This window comes from Pinus tabuliformis, chromosome 5_2 (genome assembly GCF_031772625.1).
Source record: "Pinus tabuliformis cultivar Carrire ecotype Pingquan chromosome 5_2, CPIR1, whole genome shotgun sequence".
NCBI classification, from domain to species: Eukaryota; Viridiplantae; Streptophyta; class Pinopsida; order Pinales; family Pinaceae; genus Pinus; species Pinus tabuliformis.
In genome coordinates, this window is record NC_142306.1 from 507,274,524 (window position 1) to 507,295,628 (window position 21,105).

The window sequence follows — 21,105 nt, forward strand, 5'->3', positions numbered from 1 at the left end:
ACTGGGGTTGCTGAGGTTGTTGATAAGTGTACCCAGGATATGGTTGATACTAGTAAACGGGCTGTTGGACAGCAGGCCCGTATTGGTACTATCCCTAGTATGGTTGATAAGCGAATTGGGGTTGACTAGTGACAACCGTACTTAAACAAGGTTGTCTTACAGGCATCTGAACCGTAGTTTGAATCGTAGATCCAGACAATGGTAAAGATGTTTGAGGAGTAGTTGCAGAGACAGTAGAAACCGGAGTTGTCGATACTCCAGAAGCAAGTGTGGTGGAAGGAACAGATGTTGCGGTAGTTGCAGCAGTTGTTTGAGATGGAGTACTAGGTGCAATTGGCGACTGAGTAACTACTGAAGGTACAGAAGTTTGAACATTAGACTGGACTGGTTGCTGGGATGGACCAGCAACTAAGGATTGTCCAGCTTGAGATGACAATTGTACGCTTGGCTGCAATATCTGTTGAACTTGCGATGGATCCCACACTATGTTCATTCCAGGGTATTGACCCATGACAGGTTGAGGATATTGAGATCCATAACCGGATTGAGGGTAGGATTGATAATTGAAAGGTACATTTCTCGTACCTTGAACATAAGATTGACCTTGAGGTGGTTAATAACCTTGACTCGAGTATTGACCTTGAGGTTGATAACCTTGAGGTAAATACTGATACTGGGGTTGACCTTGAGCTATAAATTGATACTGAGGTTGACCTTGGGGTACATATGAAGGCTGGGGTTGACCTTGAGGAATGTATTGTACTATGGGTACATACTGTCCTTGAGGTTGCCCCCCAGACGCAACTTTTGTACCTTGAGGTTGCCCCCAGGCGGTAATTGGCCACCTTGAGGTTGAGAACCAGGAACTGAACCTGACATCATGTAAATGTCCCCTACACCCAATGGTTTGTTACCATTGTTTCCAGCTAATAACCCATGTTCAATGGGTTGAGGAGATGCTCCCGCAAAAGTACCAGAAAGTGACTGATACCCAGAGGGAACAGAAGGACCGTAGTACAAGAAAGATTCAGGAGCTTGAGTAAACACGGATGACTGACCAGACATATTTACAGGAGTATAAATACCTCCAGGTGGAAAAGGAGTACGAGGTGGAGAAAAACTTATCCCTGAGTTGTCTAAATAATTGGTTAACGAAAGGTACCAAGTAGTACTTCTAGGAGGACTGTAAAAGATGGATTCACGCTCCCTCAGATCAATAGTAGGTTGATCTTCAAGGATAGATACGCCAAATTCTTCCTCTGGAGCAAGTTCTTCAATAGCTATCAAACCAGCAGGAAGATTTTCGGTGATGACTCTTTCTACCCTAGGTGAATCAGGTGCACTAGAAGTTGGAGTAACAGGTTCAGATATTTCAGGTTCTTCACCTATATCACTAGTAGATGAAAAACTACCAGCAAGCTCGGAAACTGCAACAACTTCGGGATTATAACCTGTTTCTAGACCTTGGTAATCTGGATGGACTACCAATGACGATTCTCCTTCTTCAGGTGAACCTACTTTACTACCACTAGGAGTTACAAGGACTTTCAAACCTTCGTAATGACCCGGAACCTCTTCAGGAGGTTCGCCCTGAAGTCTACGCGACTTCCTCAACAAATCGGCCACGGTAACAATTTCAGGAGACTTGCCCCGAAGTCTACGGGACTATCTCGGTAATTCAGCCACAGTTAAAAACTTTTAACTACTACACACGCAAACAAAGTAAAATCTCAAAGCAAACGACCTAAAGTCGCTAAAGAACCAAACAAATTTGAATCACACGCCTAAAGAAACTAGGGCGTCAAACCATACACAAACAGTAGCCTTCCGGACTGAAAACACTAGTTGGAGATGAAACCCAACATCGCTGAATTCAGTACAGAAGTGGTGGGCGGAACAGTTACCTCGGCAACCTACTTAATGAATAGACCGGCACAAGTTCCTCCACTTTAACCGTCTCGAGTGAAGTGAACCCCCCGGAAAATCCAAGTGAGTCTAGTCGATGTTTGCTCCAGGTACAGTGGGATCTTCCCTCCACCGTCACCTCGGTAGAATCCTAAAGATAATGGTCACTAAGGTTACCAATAGCAACAAATATACCTGGGGGAACAGTCTACGACCCGATAGCAGGCAAGGGCAGAGTAACAAGCTCAATCCCCTTGCCGGCTCCTTGACAATAATCCAAGGTTTACCGACAAGTGACCCAGGCTCCTCGACAATAATCCGAGGTTTACCATTTATAGTACGTGCGTATCTGGCATCTTTCCCAATGAAGGAGGATTGATCCCCTCACTAGTTCGGAAACGGTCTCGTGCTTCTCCTTTAAGAGGAGCTTTCCCAGAGTACAAATGAAACAGTTGGATTTATCCTACCACAAGATGAGCTACTTATTTGGTTTTTGCTGTCTTGGAGAGTTAATTACTCTCCTACTCCAAGACACTAGCCTGATCTATATTGGTGTTTCAGAGACGTAGTAAATAAAAAGTTACTAAGTTGATTTTACTTTAAGCGTTAATTTTATGGCGTTTCTTTTAAGACAAAAGGTAGTGGAGATGAAACTGATGTTGTGTAGACTCGACCGAAACCCACTAAAAAGATGCACTTAGGATGATTTATACTAATTTTCTTTTTCAATGAATTCCCTAGCTAAGAGAGTTGGAGAATGCAAAATTGATATAAAGACAACTTTCTTCGCAATGAAAATCAAAGAAACAAACTCTTTATCTTTTCCAAAGCATACAACACATGAGCACTAATTACTTCACGAAAATTCCTTTTCCTTTCAAAGACTCAAATGCTACCAAAGCAAACTTTCCTTCAAAAGATAGTTTTGTATTTTTTCCTAATTAATAAAGCATGTAAAACTTACTTTAACAGAAATCAAAGTTGAAAAAAACTATGGCAATCAAATCAACTCAATTTCACTCAAAAGCAAATCTAAGAGAAATGCACCTAAAGACTAAATCTAATGAGTCAAAAGCCTACTAAAGATGATTCCCGGATGTTTTACTCAGTCAAAATGTAACTAAGGACTAGTTAATGCAGAACGAAAAACCAGTCAAAAATAAAAATCAAAATCTTTTGTTCTTTTTCTCAAGAATAAAATTCAAAGTTCAATCAACAAACTTTTTCGAGATTTGGCAAAGAGAGAACACAAAGGTAGGTTTCTCACAAGGGTGGATTCTATGAAAGGCCTGACTCCTAAGAGGACTAAACAAAACCAGGGAGATCCAAAGTTTGACAACCTCTAACGCCAAAGTCACTACAGGGCCAGTGCAAAAATCAAACCCTAGGGCAAAATCTCTATGAATTTCACTAAAACTCTCGACACTGACGAAACAAGCTTAGGTGAAGATTGATGGCAGATAACCAGTGGATCTGGGCAGAAAAAACAAATTAAAATCAAAATCTAAAAGGAAAAAAGAAGAAAATTGAAATTTTCTTAATTTTGACACGGTACGCAGGCGACCTGTTTGCACAGGTGCGTGTACGCTCTGTGCACAAAGTTGCAGTGCGTACAGGTACGCACTGTGCTCAACACAGAGGCTGCATGCTTCTAGCAAAACAAAGAAACACAAAAATCTAATTTAACCCTAAGCTAGCCCACCCAAAAACACAGTCAAACAGCCAAAAACCAGAGAACAAACGACTTTTCTCAGACCAAAGTTTCATACAAAGGAAAAAACATTCACATCAATGGATTCCCCAGTGGAGTCGCCATTTTGTCATGCAGAAAGAGTCGATAATGTGGAAAAAACTGACCTCCCTAGAAGCAAAGGCTTTCTAGAGACAAACAAGACAAATAAACACTACCTTTCTCTAAACATGCATTGAGAATACAAGTAATCAGGTGATTTTAACATACCTTTAGTCCAACGCTTTGTAGTAGTCCAGCCCCGCCGATCCGGATGAGCTCCTCCTTCTCTTTGAAACCTGCATTCACTAACAAGCCAAAAGATTAAATAGCACCTGATAAACTCATAAAACAATACATATCCATCATACAGACCAAGGAGTATATGAAACAAATCATGAATAACAATCTGTTGAGAAAAATGAGTTCATTTGTATTAAGTGGAAACAAAAGAAACCATTACAACCTGAGCCTTGGTGTTGTGCAGGTCCCTCCTAGGGTCCAGCAAGAGTTTTCCTTTACTTTGACCAGATCACCCACTCTCAAATAAGGCTAGGAAAGGATGGGAATCTCTCCTCTCAAGCTTTACAAGGGATTCCTAATTCCAGCAGCATCTACCCTTAGGAATGTTTAGCTTTCAACCTCCCCTCCCTCTGGCCCAATGCCTGTATTTATAGTGCTCTAGACAAAGTTTTTTAGGTCCACCATCAATGGGATAAGCCCCTCTTTGGATGGGATAGCTCCCCTCTTGATGGGATAAGTTCCTCTTTGATAGGGATACATGAACCATCTGGAGGCACTCCATACACGTCAAACAAGCTTCTTGAATTCTCTAGAAATGACTACAAGTAACTTTTTTGGAGTGAAACTTGCACCTTTTGACCTTTACAGGAGTACGCACCCTCCCCTTTACAGACAGAGCGTACAAGTACGCAGGTATTGTGAACTTGGGGTGCGTACACGCAGGTAAGGCTAAGAGAAACTGTGTACCCAGAGATATATAGATTTTTAATGACTTTCTCTCTTTCTTGGAGTTTGACATGGAGAGCAGAGGCATGAGGCTTGCCAAGGAGGATAGTATGACAGTTGATGGAGCCATACTAACTGCAAATAGTCATGGTGACAAATTTTAGTGTAACAATAACTAGATGAGATTATATAGGGCTTCCAAGGTAAGAGTTGTGGATGTCTTCCACAACTGATGCCCATGTAGTAGTATGAAAGATCCTTAAGGAAACATCACATGAATAAGGAAGCATGGCATGATGGAAGACCAGATATGGACTAATGGATCAATTTCCAATGAAAGGAATGATGACATAACATTACTCATGGATGGAAGTGATGAATGGTCAACGCCCTACGAAGAAGTCCCAAAAACATGAAGACTCTTGAATAAAGAAAAATAAGTTCATGACATCATGAGGAGGAGATCTTCAAGTAGCTAATTGTCCCATGATCTCCACTTAAACATCTTATGTAGGTAATATGCTTTAGCAAAGGAATGTGTCCATACCACATTTAATAAATAGTCTTGTTTCTAATAACATTAGATGGACATGAATGCTAACTGGGGAGAAAAAACACTCGGCAACCTAGGGTTACTGTAATATCCTGCAACGTAGCAGCATAACCATCTCTGCCACCACCCTCCGTTCGCTCTCCACTCTGCAACAAAAGATAGCCAGCAAAGCCAAACCGGCAATGGATCACCATTGGGGGTGGGGGGGCTTCAAAGCCCTCCCCGACGCCTGTAATGGAGCCGCCACCAGCGAATACGACAAAGCCAAGAGATCCTATTGAAGACTCTAATGATAAAGATACCCCTATGCAAGAGACGACAAACACCCCTGCAGAACAGTCAGACAAATGCAGTGCAGAACCAGAAGAACAACAAAGGCAACAAATACCGCCCAATGTCACCTCAGCGACATGCAAGCCCATAGCGGCTGAAAGACCCAAAATAGAACTTCCTAGCCATAGAATCAATGAACGCATCCAGTACATGCGCGACCATGCGCTCATTGGAAAGTTTATTGGATTTTGGCCGACGGAAAAAGCACTGCAAGGATGGATCTCTGCCAAGTGGAAACCCAAGGGACATGTTTCCCTACAGCTAGGACCAAAAGGGTTCTTCACTGCAATATTCTTCTGCATCGAAGATCAGAACAGGATCATGGATGAAGGTCCCTATTTCTTCAACTCAGCTGGTTTGTACTTAAGGTCTTGGGTAGAAAGATTTAACCCTGACAAGGAGGACCTCAGCTGGGCACCTGTATGGATTAGGATGTACTCGCTACCATCAGAATACTGGGATGAAGAATCACTAAGAGAAATAGGTAAGGGGCTGGGGGAGTTTGTAAAAATAGCTGAAGAAACGAAGCTGAGTAGATACACATCATATGCACGGATCTGTGTCTTCATGCGCCTGGATCAAGCCCTCCCGGACTCGGTAAGTCTCTTCCACGATGACTATGAATGGATACAGCCTTTGGATTATGAACATGTTCCCTTCCGTTGTCGCAAGTGTCATGCCCATGGGCATTTGTTCTGAGATTTCCCTCTAAATGTCAAGCCCCAAGCAGCTGACCCCTCAGGCAAAATGGCTCAGGATGGATTCACCAAAGTTATCCATCGCAAGAGATCGCACAAAAAACCCTCCATTGGAAAGAAACCCATGCTGAACGAAACCTCCATCCCCTCTACAAGCAATAGCTTTGAGGTTCTAGCCAAAACTTCTGAAGATAATCCCCAGATCTCTCAGCCAAACCTCCAGTTGATCATCCCATCCTCATCCCTTCCACCGTCGAGTTCCTCGCCCAAAACCATGCCTCGAAAAGAAACTTCCAAAATTCCTGAAATAGCCAGCAAGGAGCCTGATCAAAAGCTTATTGAGATGGACGTTGATGGACTCCCCAGCCAACTCCCACCCCTAACCCTCACTTCCGCAGAAAGCGATCAGACACAACACATGGATGAAGAGCCAGAAAGCATAGATCTGCGAGGACTTGACATCTTCGAGCTTGAGCAAGCATGTAAAAAGAAAGATTATGACAAGATACAAGAGCACCAGATCAGTAAACTGGAAGTCATTATCTCAAGGGCTTACCAGCAACATCAACTAGGCATACAGCCAGGCAGTCAGTGGGATGGAAGCTTCCTTCCTAAAGACTCCAAAAAACGAGGAAGAAAGACGGACCTTCAAAGAACTATAGCAATAGGGAAAATCCTGGTAGACTCAGGCAGATATGCTAAGTTGACTAAGTACTACAAATCCACTACCAATAGTGAACCATGAAGCTCACTTCATGGAACATAAGAGGGCTCAATAGCCCCGGGAAACTCAGGATGATCAAAAACATGATAAAACAGGAGCAACCCCAAATTTTCTTCTTGCAGGAAACGAAATGCAACAGCAACACTTTGGGCAACATTCTTTCCAGAGCTTGGTCGGGTTATCAATCAGTAGCGGTGGATGCTTTGGGGGCCTCCAGAGGACTGACCATTGCTTGGAACACATAAGAAATAACACTTTTAGACTTACATGCTTCCCATCATTTCATTCAGGCGACTTTCCATATAATCGGCACCAACATTCATGGTCATATGACAAATGTTTACTTCCCACAGGAGACAGGGAAAAAAATGGCTCTTCTAGATACAATACAAGCATTAAATCTCAATAGACACCATCCACTGTGGATCATGGGAGGCGATTATAACATGATCACCAAATTGGAGGAAAAGCGGGGAGGACGCGCCAAGCTGGACCTGGAAAATCAACACTTTAAAGATTTCATCCAAAATAACCTGCTAATCGATCTTCAATTTTGCAATGGAATGCACACATGGAGCAATCGCAGGGCGGGCAAGCACCACATTGCTTCCAAACTAGACAGATTTCTCATCTCCGACAACGTTGTACACCTGGGGGGCGACATCACGGCTTCGATTCTTCCATTCGCAGGCTCTGATCACTGGCCCATCGCCATTCAATGGCAAAGACCTGGAAGTTCGATCAGGCGTCCATTCAGATTCGAGGCGTTCTGGCTTTCACACCCCGCTTTCAAAGACTTCATCAATTCAACTTGGAACAATTTCCAGGTGCCTGAAGGTTCCAAAATGTTCTAGTTTCAACAGAAACTCAAATTCCTGAAATCTCGAATCAAACAATGGAATCAAGAGATTTTCGGCAACATATTCCAGGCTCAACAAGATCTAAACAAAGCTATGAAAGATCTACAACAACAAATTATAATAGAGGGATATAAGGATGGGTTCTTGGAGCAAGAGCAGCACATTCACAATCAACTGGAGGAGAGAAGACGGCAGGAAGAAATCCTATGGAAGCAAAAATCCAGGATTAGATGGCTGAAGGAAGGAGAAAGGAACACCAAGTACTTCCACAGAACAACAATTCAAAGAAGAATGCACAATACAATCTCTTTCATTCAAAAACTAGGAGGGGAAAGAGTGGAAAATCATGCAGAGATCGAACAGGAGTTCATCAATCACTTCCAGGAAGTCCATCAAGAACCCCAGATTGATAGACTCCCTGCTATAGCAAGGATCACCCAAAATGTGCCGAAAATAGTTACAGAAGAACACAACCAACTCCTTCTGCGACCAGTCTCGACTCAGGAGGTGGATATGGCAATGAAACAGCTCAAGGAGGGAAAAGCCCCTGGTCCGGATGGATTTACCACTACTTTCTTCCACACCTTCTAGGACCTCATAAAAGAAGAAGTATGGCAAGTGGTGGAAGAATCACGGTCCTTTCATTGGCTTCTGCCCTCCCTAAACTCAACTTTCATCGCCCTCATACCGAAAGAAGAGAATATTAGCACTCCAGATAAATTTTGACCAATTGCGCTTTGCAACGTCATCTACAAGGTGATATCCAAAGTCATTGCCAACAGGTTGAAGCCGCTCCTGCCCCTGCTCATATCGCCTGAACAAGCTGGATATGTAGAAGGAAGACAAATCTTGGATGGCATCATTCTCACACATGAAATCATACACTCCCTCAAGCACTCCAAACAGGCAGGTATGATTCTTAAGATTGATCTTTCCAAAGCCTTTGATAAGTTGAGTTGGTCATACATGCAAGAAATGCTAACAGCCTTTGGTTTCTCCCCTACTTGGATTCATTGGGTTCTGAGTCTAATCTCATCCACTTTCTTCTCCATCCTCATTAATGGCATCCCCTCTCATCCTTTCAGTCCCTCCAGAGGTATAAGACAGGGGGACCCCCTCTCCCCCTTTCTTTTTGTTCTAATGGCAGAAGGTTTGGGATGCCATATCAAGCAAGCCCTCATCTCCCATCACCTCAAAGGTTTATCCATCCACAACTCCTCAGCCATCACTCATCAACAGTTCGTTGATGACAATATTCTTTTTGGGTACCCCTCTATTCAAGAAGCCTCCCTTTACAAATCTCTTCTAAATGACTTCTCTGAAGCTTCAGGCATGAATGTTAACACGTCCAAATCACAAATCTTCTTCTATCATACACCCCCTGTTACTCAATTTGCCATTGCTTGTATCCTGGGCTTCTCCATAGCCTCTCTTCCTTCCAAATACCTTGGAGCCCCCCTCACAGATTCCGCCATCAAGCACGCCTCATGGCGCTCGCTCCTTGAAAAACTGGAATCTCACCTCTCCTTATGGACGCACAGGACCCTGAACATTGCCAGTAGATTAGTGCTAATCAAAGCAGTGCTTCAGGCAATGCCTCTCTACCTCTTCTCGATCTTGGCAGCGCCTAAATGCATCCTCAAAAAAATCAAAGCTCTCCAACGCAATTTTCTCTGGGGTGCAACAGGCACAAATCGCAAGTGGGCCTTAGTAAAATGGACCACTGTTTGCAAACCAAAAGATCAAGGGGGCATTGGGCTACGAGACCCTAGTCAAATCAACGCAATCATGGGCGCAAAAATCTGGTGGCAATGGCTCTCCAATCCCACCAAGCCATGGGCAGCAATATGGACAGCGAAATATGCTAACCACAGACCATCAGAGGAGCTCATAAGATTCATTCCGCATAACAAAGGCTCACTAATATGGAACGCCGCGAAACAACATTATCAGCTGATCCAACAACATAGTTTCTGGGAAATAAAAAATGGCAGCACAGCCAGATTCTGGATGGATGCATGGAATCAACTTCCAAAGCTCAGTAGCCTCCTCAATCAACCTCCTGGCCAAGAGTGGGAAGAGCAGCAAAAGGCAACCGTCAAGCAACAATGGATCCTGGAAACAGAACAGGGATATAGACAATGGAAGCGGATTGACAGTTTGATCAGGAACGCAGATGACCAGATTAAAGAGAACTTGGAAAGGGAGTTACTAAATCGCCGCATCAGATTTTCAGAAGGCAGAGACATATTAAGATGGGGATACACCCCCAGAGGCACGTTCACCACCAAAGAGGCCTACAACATTGTGAGCAAAGCTACAGCGCCTTTGGATCCGATCTGGGACAGAATATGGACACAGGGTACTTGGCCCAAAGTCTCTCTCTTTCTCTGGCTAGTTGGGCACAGGAAAATACTGACATGGGACAATCTCAGAAAAAAAAATTATCATGGGCCCTCTAGGTGTCCCAACTGTAATTCTCAAGAGGAAACGCTACAACATCTCCTAGACTCTTGCACTCTTGCCAATCAAATGTGGGAGAAAGCCAGCTTCCGATGCCAAAAAAGATGCAGAGGATCCGAAGATATCATCCATTCCATTCGTCAATGGCCTCAGCATCCATATAAAAGCAAGCTTCTAAACCACCTATGGAATCTGATTCCCAGCCTCCTTCTATGGACAACTTGGAAGGAACGGAATAAACGCATATTCAAAGATCAAAGCACTCCTTCAGAAATCCTTTGGAGCAACTTCTGCATCAATCTAAAAGAAACCCTGGCGCTCCAAATCTGGACCACGGAGGACTTCCCTTCCAATGCAAAAGAGAAAGCCATATGGGAAAACTGGAGCATTCAACTCCCACAAAGTACTCACAATCTCAGGCAGCCAGAAGGCAAGGGCAAAACTAAGCACCCATGGACCCCCCCCTCCAAAGCACACCTTCAAACTCAACTTTGACGGGGCTTCAAAGGGAAACCCTGGGAAAGCTAGATTCAGAGGTATTTTCAGAGATCATCAGGGCTCGCCCCTCCTAATATACTATGGAAACATTGGTTGGGATACCAACAACTCGGCTGAACTGGAGGGACTCTGGCAAGGCCTCCTCCTATCTCAACGACATGGCTTTCAACCATTGGAAATCGAAGGTGACTCCCTATTACTCATCACCATGGTCAATCAACTTCTCAACGGGGCTCATGCGCAGAAAATAGCCAACAGCTGGAGACTCGAAGACAGATTGAATGCAATCGAACAAATGTTCCACACTCATCGAGCCCTCACCTGCAGCCATGTGAAACGGGACGGCAACAAGGTCGCTGATCTTCTAGCCAACCTGGGGGTGGAAAATGGATACACTCTGATCACTGGAACTCTGGACATAATCCAAAAACATGATCAAAAACAGGAATGCAAAACTCTAGTCCAACAGGATGCAGATACCCCGGATGCGGGTGCTTAGACAGATTACATTGTGGATGGGACAGAGGTGGTGCCAGGTGGCTCGACACATGCCCACGTGGCATAGCACCACCAACAGGCAAATTAATGAAGGGTCTAGGAAAATGGTTATTACAAAATTCATTTGCTTGAAGTACATGCTTTGTTCCACCACCCTTGTCCTGCACCATGGTCCATGTGCACGCACGCGCTGGCTCGCTTCACACCCTGGCAACATTCACTGTGGAATTCAATTTGGATGATTCTTGAGAGCTGCAGGAGATTAAGGTTTTAAAGTTCAGTTGTGAACCAGCAGGGGTGCAAATCCTGGTGGTTCAGTCGCAGAATGCTCCAAAAAATGGTTGGAACTCTGAGTTTGGCAAAGGATATGAGAGTCTCATCCTCCCTAATGATAATGGTAGCTTAAACAAAGGGGCGACACTGTCTCCAAGCTCATAACGCACAACAGATCAGCCTTCGTCCTCATTTCAGTTGATTTCTCAGGCACCAGGCCTGTGAATTGCAGTGTTCCAGTTATCAGATAGAAAGGTCCTTGTGGTCACGCACTCGGCTGGCTCGGTCTTCATCGCCTATGTGCCTCGCTCACTCACCACTCTTTTGGACGTCCTGATGCCTCGACGTTGCCATCGTATGAGGTCCCGTCGGGAACAACACAGGAGGGTGCCTTCCAGCCCATCCACTGAGTCGACCTCCCCCTCTAGTAACTTCTCTATTGGGCATTATCTGAGCACGCGAAGCAGAAGAGGGCGTCCCACTTATGGCTCGGTGATCTTTACATTCTACAGTAGGCTAAATTGGCCAAGAATTACGATGCATATTTCAGTGGTTTTTCAGGAAGAAGCCCAAGAGGGTGAACCAAGTGCTCCTCAAGAAGGCCCGGTACCTATTTCTGCTCGGGCAGCAAATATCAAGTTGATGATTGGCAGAGAGCCTCTGCAGGCTCCTGAGGCTCCTGAGGCTCTAGCAAGCAACGTTCTGAACATGGACATGGAGACAGATGACCCTCGACCATCCAACGTAGCAATAGCTCCTAAAGGAAACATTTATGACACAGGTTGGTGCTAGATTATTGAAGAATCCCCTGATGTTTAGCTTGTTTTTTCATGTTATGACAGTTCGACAGGCGGCCCATACTATTGGGCATGTTTTTGTTCAGATGGTGAATGGCACTTCAACTCTTTTTGCTTTTTGTAAACCCAGAAAAAGGTGCAAGACTGAGCTCCCTGTGCTGGAGCAGTCACATTCCATGTATATCTTGACACCTTTGCCTCTATGCAGGGCAATGTTTCAGACTGCGGTCTCACTGTAATTTTATCTCCTTTGTTAATAGATTAATCATACTTAGAAAAAAAAAGATCTTATGTAGGTACCTAATTAAGAGGGAGTTTGGACAGTTTTAACTTGGTATATACATGGAAGCAAATTACTAAGCCAAGAGGGAGCTTAGGTACATTAACTTTGTAGGAATAAGTACATTCCTTCGTTGGAATAGGTATATCCTCCCTAATTAAGATAGAGAGCTAGACACATTATTATTGTATTCACTTGGGAAGATATAATGGTAGACTGGGTAAGCATTTAGCATTGGATACTCTTTGAGGATGTGTTAGGGAATCTAAGATAAGGGTAGTCATAGAGGACTGATATTCTTTAAGGACTGGGAATCCAAGATAAGAATATTCCTAGGGGAACATACTCTGAGAGAACTCGGGAGGGGTATGTTCTGAGAGAGGCAATGATGAGGGTGTATATACATCATTGGTCTCACTAACATTGTGCTCTGATCTTGTGAAGGGATACAATTTTTAGTCAAGGCCTTTCTATGTGACAATTCTAGTTAATATGATGCTATACAAATGGGTTACCAATCTAACTCTTCTTATGATAAATTTTCAGCTTGGTAATGTCCAAGTACCTTGTATGGATTATGAATACCTCCCTAGTTAAAAGGGAGTGTTGAAAAGTGTAACTAGGAATTTTATTTTATAGTTAAGGCTCCCATTGTGAGTCTTTAGGGTTGATGATCAGGTCATAAAGTCTAGGGAGTTAAAGTCATACGTTGAAGACATGTTACATATTGTAAAAAGTAATTTTTATTATGCCAATAACTGTCCAAACACCTTATCAGAATCTATTCTTCATATCAACTTAAGGATGATCCTAGAAAGATATGTTGGCCTTGTCACAAGGAGAAGTCGTCTTATTTTGGATGGACAAACCACTATATGTAGGTCAACTCATCCTCCCTTTGAGCACACAATTTGGTCAAGCAATACGAAGCGTGAAAAGGGTACCAAGATCATAAGAAGTGTCATCTCACCTAGCGAATAAATAAGGAAAGAAATCCAAGATTTAAGGTTAAATATCTCCACACTTGCGAAGGAAATGAGTAGAATCTATTACAGAAAAAGGGTCAAAGGTATCACTATTGTCCAAGATGTTGAATCAAAGAAAATAAGTGATTTCATCAAGCTAAGTTTAAGAAGAAAGTCTCCCCATACAAGCGAAGTGGTAACAATATGCAAAAGTTTGTCTACATCCATAGCGCACGATGCAAATAAGGTTTCTAAAGGGGTTAAGTGATGCAAGTATGATCTAAAAAGTCGAGATACGAAGGATAACTAAGAAGGAGGGATAAGTAAGAAGCTTGAATATCGTTAACTCCATGAAGAATAGGTTAAAATAAGAAGTTTTGTGACTTGGCTCTGGAGAGGTTATGTTGTAAAGGGTCTTGGTCATGGTCTTCGTATTCGTCAATTCAAGTCTCTATAAGAAGAAGAATTTGTTTGGGGTTTCCTCTCAAGTTGGAGATGTTTTGGCCCTAGTTTATCACCTATATTATGTGTCTCTTGTCTTTTTATTGTTTATGCTTTGATATTTTTTTTATGAAGAATAACATTATAATAATATAACTAAAGAGAAGATTCTAATCTAAAGAAGTAAGAAGAATTCACAATCAATTATCATCATAGAGAAATATATGAAACCTAATGCCCTATATTTCTCAAAAAAATCAAGGGTTTCCTTCTAGGGAGAAAAACATCAGTTAACATAACTTACACCGTTAGATCATTTTCCTAATGAACGCCCAGATTAACAACAAAATTACAATATTTTACAAGGTAATTTTTCATCTATTTTTAGCTTCGGGGACACTGCCCCCAAACCCCTACTGGGGGGAGGGGGGCTCATAAAATCAATTTCATTCCCCCATGGACCCCTCTAATGACGATGAAATAGGTGGTGTTTTGGACCCATTAGGAATTGGTTTCCAACGCTGTGATACCTTTGAACAATGATGAAGATAATCATTCTCCACACCAAATAATCTCCCACTTGGAGACTGATTATAGCAACTCCACCACTACTTCATTTGTTGGAAAATGCTTCCACTTTGAACTTGATTGTTTCTCATCTCCACTATCATACTTGAAGACCAATTGAAACTAAGCAGAATCTTTGTTTCTACCTAGTTACAACTTTTTTTAACATATCTGTAGGATTCTGGCTAGTATGTATCTTTTCTAGCTTCAATTTTCCATATTCCAACATTGACCATATGATTGGTACTTTCATTGTCTATGTTTTGTTTTGTAATTAAATTTTGAGTTCTTTGCAAGATGAATGGCATTGTGGATGTCACTATATAACCTTCCCATCTCTTGCTTTTATCCAATTCTCAAGAAACCTTTGTATCCAAATCATTTATTTACTAGCCTTTGTAGAAACAACATACTCCACTTCCATCTTTGAAAGTGCAACAACACTTTTCTTTTTTAAAAACCAACTGACATCTATTCCACCTATAGTAAAAACATACCCTGTGTTTATCCTCCTATAATCTCTATCACCTGCCAGATTTGCATCAACATACCCCTGTAGAGCAACGTTTGTGCCACCAAAGCATAATGCTTGATTTGTGGTGCCTCTCAAATACCTGAGAATTCCTTTTCACTTCCATCCAATGTTATTTTCCTGGATTTTTCATGTACCTTCTTACAACTCCCACTGAATGTGCAATATCAAGGCCTATGCAAACCATTGCATACATTAAGCTTCCAACTGTTGATGCATATGGAACTTTAGACATATAATCCATCTCTTCGTGGGTATTGGGACATGTCTCCTTACTTATTTTGAAATGGTTTACAATGGTGTACTAAATGGTTTTGAATTCTTCATATTAAATCTTTCCAACACCTTTTTTATGTATTCATTATGAGACAATGTTAATTCGAAATTTCTCTTGTCTCTAGTTATTCACATACCAAGGATTTGTTTTTTAGCATCCAAATCCTTCATTTGAAAATGAATTTGCTAATTTTCCTTTGATCACATTTATTTCCTGCATGTTATACCCGACAAGAATCATTTCATCTACAGACAATAAAAATATCATATAGTTTCCATCATTTTTATTTTTAAGATAAACAAAATTATCGTAATGACATCTAGTATAACCTTGTTCAGACATAAACATGTCAAATTTTAGATACCACTACCATGGAGCTTGTTTTAGGCCATACAATCTCTTTTTCAACTTACACACTAATTTTTACTTCCCTTTGAACTCATACCCTTGTGGCTATCACATATAAATATCTTCCTCCAAATCCCCATGGAGAAAGGTTGTCTTTACATATAACTACTAAAGATGAAAATATTTTGTTGGCACAATACTTAAAATAGTTATGGTTGAATTCATTTTAATAGTAGGAGAAAATATTTCATCAAAGTCTATACCTTTATTTTGTGCAAACCCCTTAAAAACAAGTATAATATTGTACCTCTCTTTACCTCCATCTTATTCCTTCAACCTATAAAACCATTTATTCTGCAATGTTATTTTGCCTGTAGGTAACCTGACTAAGTCCCTATTCTGGTTATGAATTAAGGATTCCTTTTCTTTTTTCATTATTTTCTCCCACTTCTTCCAAGTTTCTACCTGTATTTATTTCTCATATCTTTTTGGTTCACTAGAATCAGCGAATAATAAGTAATATAATGAAGGAGGGTATCATTTAGGGGGTCTACTTAGCCTAGTTGGTATTTTAACACCACTTCTAGGTATTTGAGGTAATTTTTGTTGTTGTTGTTGTTGTTGTTATGGTTGCTAATCATTATGATTTTTAGGAACCTTTAATTTTTCTATGATCTCATCAAGCACTGTGTATTCTTTTCTTTCCATTTCATCTTTCTTTTCCTACATCTAATCCTAATATAGGACCTTTTCATTGAATATGAAGTCACTTCTCCTAATGATTTTGTGATTTTCATAATCATATAAGTGATAACCAAAATCATTTACACGATATCCAATAAAGGTACATTTATTTTATTTTTCCTAAAGCTTTGTTCTATTTTTTTTTTTTATGTGGAAATAGGCTTCACAACCAAAAGTCTTTGAAAATGATTAGTTTACCTTTCTACCTATAAATGTCTCCTCTGGAATACCTCCATCCAAGGAACTTGAAGCCCCTATATTTATTATATAAACAACAATATCTATAACATTAACCCAATTGTATGGGAAATCCTGCATGTAATCTCATGCATCTTTCATGCTCCATGATTTTCCTATTCATCCTTTCTGACACATCATTTTCTTGTAGTGTTCCTGAAAATATCTTCTCTCTCCAAATTCCATGCTATGAACAGTAGTTATCAAACACTTTGTTGCAGTATTCACCTCCATTGTCTAATTTGAGACACTTCAAATTCTTTCCTATCTCATTCTCAATCATAACTTTCCATTTCTTGAAAGTATCAAATATATACAATTTATTTGGAATACAATAAATCTAGGTATTCCTAGTTGCATCATCAATAAATGTAACATAATAGCAAGATCCACTGAGAAATGATTCTTGAGAAGGTCCCAACACATCTATATGTACAATATCTAATTTTTCACTCTTATTTTCTTTCCCAACTCTGATAAATTTGACTCTCTTCTACTTTCCATAAACCAAATTTTTACATAAATCCAAATTAACATGCTTCAAACCTGGCAACACATTTCTTGAGTGAATAATTTGTATCCCTTTCTCACTCATGTGCTAAGCCTATAATGAAACAATTTCATATTTGCTCTCATGGAGGTTAGTACATTAACAAAACTAGAGATACCATTGCATAAATACAATGTACCAAGCTTTCCTCTTTTTTCTATTACTAGGGCTCCTTTAGTGGCCTTACAAGTTTTATCTGTGAACGTAATTACACAACCTTCACCACCTAATTGCCTGGCAGAAATTAGTTTTTTCTTTAGATATGGAACATGACCTACCTGCTTCAATAGCGTTTGGTTTCCATTTTGTTTCTTTAGAAAAACCTTAACCATTCCAATGATTTTATAGGTTTTATCATCACCCAGATGAACCTGTTGAAAATCTCCTTGAAGATAGTCATGAAAATGTTTCCTATTAGGTTTTGCATGGAATAAGGACCCTAAATTTACCACCCATAAATGAATAATATTTTTTGATGAAATTGTCTGTCACATTCACTTCATGATTGTTCTCTTGTTGTCCATCTCCTTCTTTTCCCTTCTAAGATTTGTAGTCTTTCTTCAGGTGTCCTTTCTTCCCACATTTCTAGTACATTATCCCTTATCTGGATTTTTATATGCCTTTTCTTGACTTACTGTGATTTCTAGGTTCCTTCCTCTTTCCATTTTTCTTCCCCTGGTCTCTACAGTGAAAGCGTTACCTGATGTCTCACCGAACCTTTTCTATCACATTTCCTTGCTAAGTGTACCACAAATGAAATCATAAAACTTTAAAGTACTAGATCCAGAGACAAAGTTATTGATAGTCATAACTAAGCCATTCCAAGTTTTTGGAAATGAGCATAGAAATAACAAAGCCCTAACTTCATCATCAAAATATACCCCTAGAGAACTTAAATGGGGAGTAACTGTGTTAAATTCATTTAAACGATCAATAATAGATCCACCTTCTGACATATTCATATTGAATAAATGCTTCATAAGGAAAACATTATTTGAGTGCGAGATATTTTCATATAGTTTGCCCAATTCCATCATTAAGTCCTCTATTGTCATTTCCTTTGAAATTTTGAAGTCCACTGACACTGCCAAACAGAACAGTATTGTTCCAAGTTCCTCTCAATCAAGAATCTCCCATTCTACATCTATCATACTCATTTTCTTCTTTTTTTTCCACTCAATGGTAGGTATAAGACTTTATGATATAAATAATCTTACATTTTCATCTTCCATAGCTAATAGTTTTCATCATTGAATTTAACAACCCTAAACCTACCATTTTCTTCCATCGCTGCCACTCAAACGAGGAACCTTCGTTCCTATGATTTTATTAACCAAATAAACGTTCGGCTCTGATATGGGTTGTTAGAAAATTATATATTACAGAGAAATGTGAGACATAAAATACCTTGGAAACACAAACACATAAAATGCATAAAACAAGAGAGACATAGATATATGTGGTTCACCCAATTTTGGCTACATCCATGGAGAAATGCCAATTCCTTCCTTTTACATTATCCTACAAAATTAAGAGATACAACCTACTGTAGGTCCATTGTAATTTCCACTTCTCTCTCACACAATCCCCCCTTCCTTTCTCACCAAGAATAATTTTACACAACTACAATACAAATCCCTCATATAAAACAAGTTTTTACTTCTAGGGAAGAAACCCTAAAATAACATAACTTCTATCGTTATATCATTTTCCTAATGAACGACTCAACTTGAGTATGAAATTACAATATTTTACAAGGCAAATGTTCATCAATTTTTACCTTTGGGAGCTGTTAGGTCCCTATAATACTAGTGATGCCCCCATTATTATTGTAGTTGTATCCCTTATTAATATTGTTGTGCCCCATAGAATCCCTCTATTGTTATTTTTGGTGCCTTTATATTATTATTGTTAGGTCAGCTTGGTTATATCGATACCCCTTAGACTCCTATATATGGAAAGGAGGTTTTGTCATTTGAATCATCCAACAATTGTTCATTTGTGTAATGTAAAGGAGGTTTCCCCCTCGAAGAGGCTGAATTCTAAGTTGTTCAACTATCTTTTCTATCTTTTTGTGAGCTGGTTTCATAACATTTGGTATCAAATCATTGAATTCTAGGGTTTCGCTACACCAAACAGGTCATTGTGGCATTTGTGCTATAAAGTTTGTTCTACGATGTTTCAAATGCTAAAAATAAAACCCGTCTGGGCCGTAATCATTATGAACCTTGAATCTGAATTTCAAAACGTTTCGCGCTATATTTGCAGAGATATGATATGAGGTAGTTGGCCTTTTTGCAAACTCCCGAATTTCATTCCAAACAGGCGACCTGGGGAAAATATTCATAACTTTTGTTTTGAGCATCAAATTGAAATTTTGTCAGAATTTGCTGAAATAGGATGGATTGTAGTTTCTTGTGTGTATTTTTCAGATACTAAGTTCAAAACTGTGACACTTGGCACTTCATACAAGTTCACTCTTCTCGAAAGTTCTATAATCAGGTCATCTTGGGAGATTGTGCATAACTCAGCCTTGGAGAATCTAAATTTGATCAGACTGGTGACATTGGAAAGAGGACACAGAGGGCTACTACAGGTTGTAATTTTAGAACTGGATGATTCAAATTACAGACATACGTCAGATTCAATTATGAGCTCCTACAAAGTGAAAAAAGGTGTGTAGTTTTTTTTTTTAATTTTTCATAAGCTTGGTTTGAAAAATTAGTTTGAAGGAATTCAAAGGGCATAGAAAAGCATAATTATCAGTAATTGATGCCCCGTGGAAAGAAAATGAAAATACCTATTAAGCAACCTGAAAGCTCTAGCATGACTCATGAAGAAGTGGAAGAAATGCAACATGATATATCAAAATTATGAGACCAAGTGCAGTAAATGTCACTCGCACAAAAAGTAACAGAATCTAAGATGCATTGTTTAAAGAAAGATGTAGAGGCTAGGATGTACGGTGTGGAAGCTAAGATGGATGGTTTAAATACTGGCATGGAAGCTAAGATGAATGGCATGGATGCTAAGATGGATGGCATGGATGATAATATGGAAGAATTGAAGATAAATTTGAATAAGTTGCTACAAGAAATGGTCACTAATGGTGAAAGGGTAGTAAAGGAAACTCATGATGAGAACAAAAGAAATGTTAATCATGATTTCATAGACTCTAATGTTGGATAGAAGACCCACCCTATTCCAAAAATCGATATGAGGAAGTTTGATGGCAAGGATCCTGCACCATGGATACTACAGATGGAGAAATTTTTTGATCTCCATAATGTGCAAAACACACAAAAAGTACGTATTGCAACTTTGTATTTGGAACCAAATCAGTTTGTGTGGTATCAACGACTTTGCTCTCATAAACAAATTGTCACTTGGGAAATTTTTACGGAACAAATGATAGCACATTATCAGGATACAAAAAGCAACACCTTTTTTAGCCAATTGATAAGTCTCAAACAAAAGGGTTCAATGATGGAGCACATTGAGGAGTTCCAAAAATTGAACATAAGGGTAAAAAATATTCTAGAGGAGCATAGGATTGATGTGTTCATAGGGATTTTAAAGGATAATATCCAACATGATGTTCGTCTTTGGGAACCTGTTTCATTGGAGAAGGCATTCAGGTTAGCAAGAAAAATGGAAAGAAAAATTATGGAAACCAGGAAGCCCACAACTCACGGCAATGAAGATGGAAGTGTTGTTGCCCCTAGCTTTCCACAACCTATAAGGTTGATACCACAAAAATTGGAAGAAAAAAAAGCAAAAGGGATTTGTTACAGTTGTGATAGAAAACACACTAAGGGTCATAAGTGTGCTGAGAAGAAATTATTCTACATAGATTGTGAAGAG

General features: G+C 40.1%; 1 protein-coding gene across 1 annotated transcript; it reads left to right on the forward strand.

The window, feature by feature from the left end:
* Positions 1–7,279: 7,279 nt before the first annotated feature.
* Positions 7,280–7,765, forward strand: LOC149159913 (uncharacterized). Its single transcript, XM_089434467.1, has one exon. The coding sequence runs from the start codon at positions 7,280–7,282 to the stop codon at positions 7,763–7,765; it is 486 nt and encodes a 161-aa protein (XP_089290593.1).
* The last annotated feature ends 13,340 nt before the right edge of the window (positions 7,766–21,105 follow it).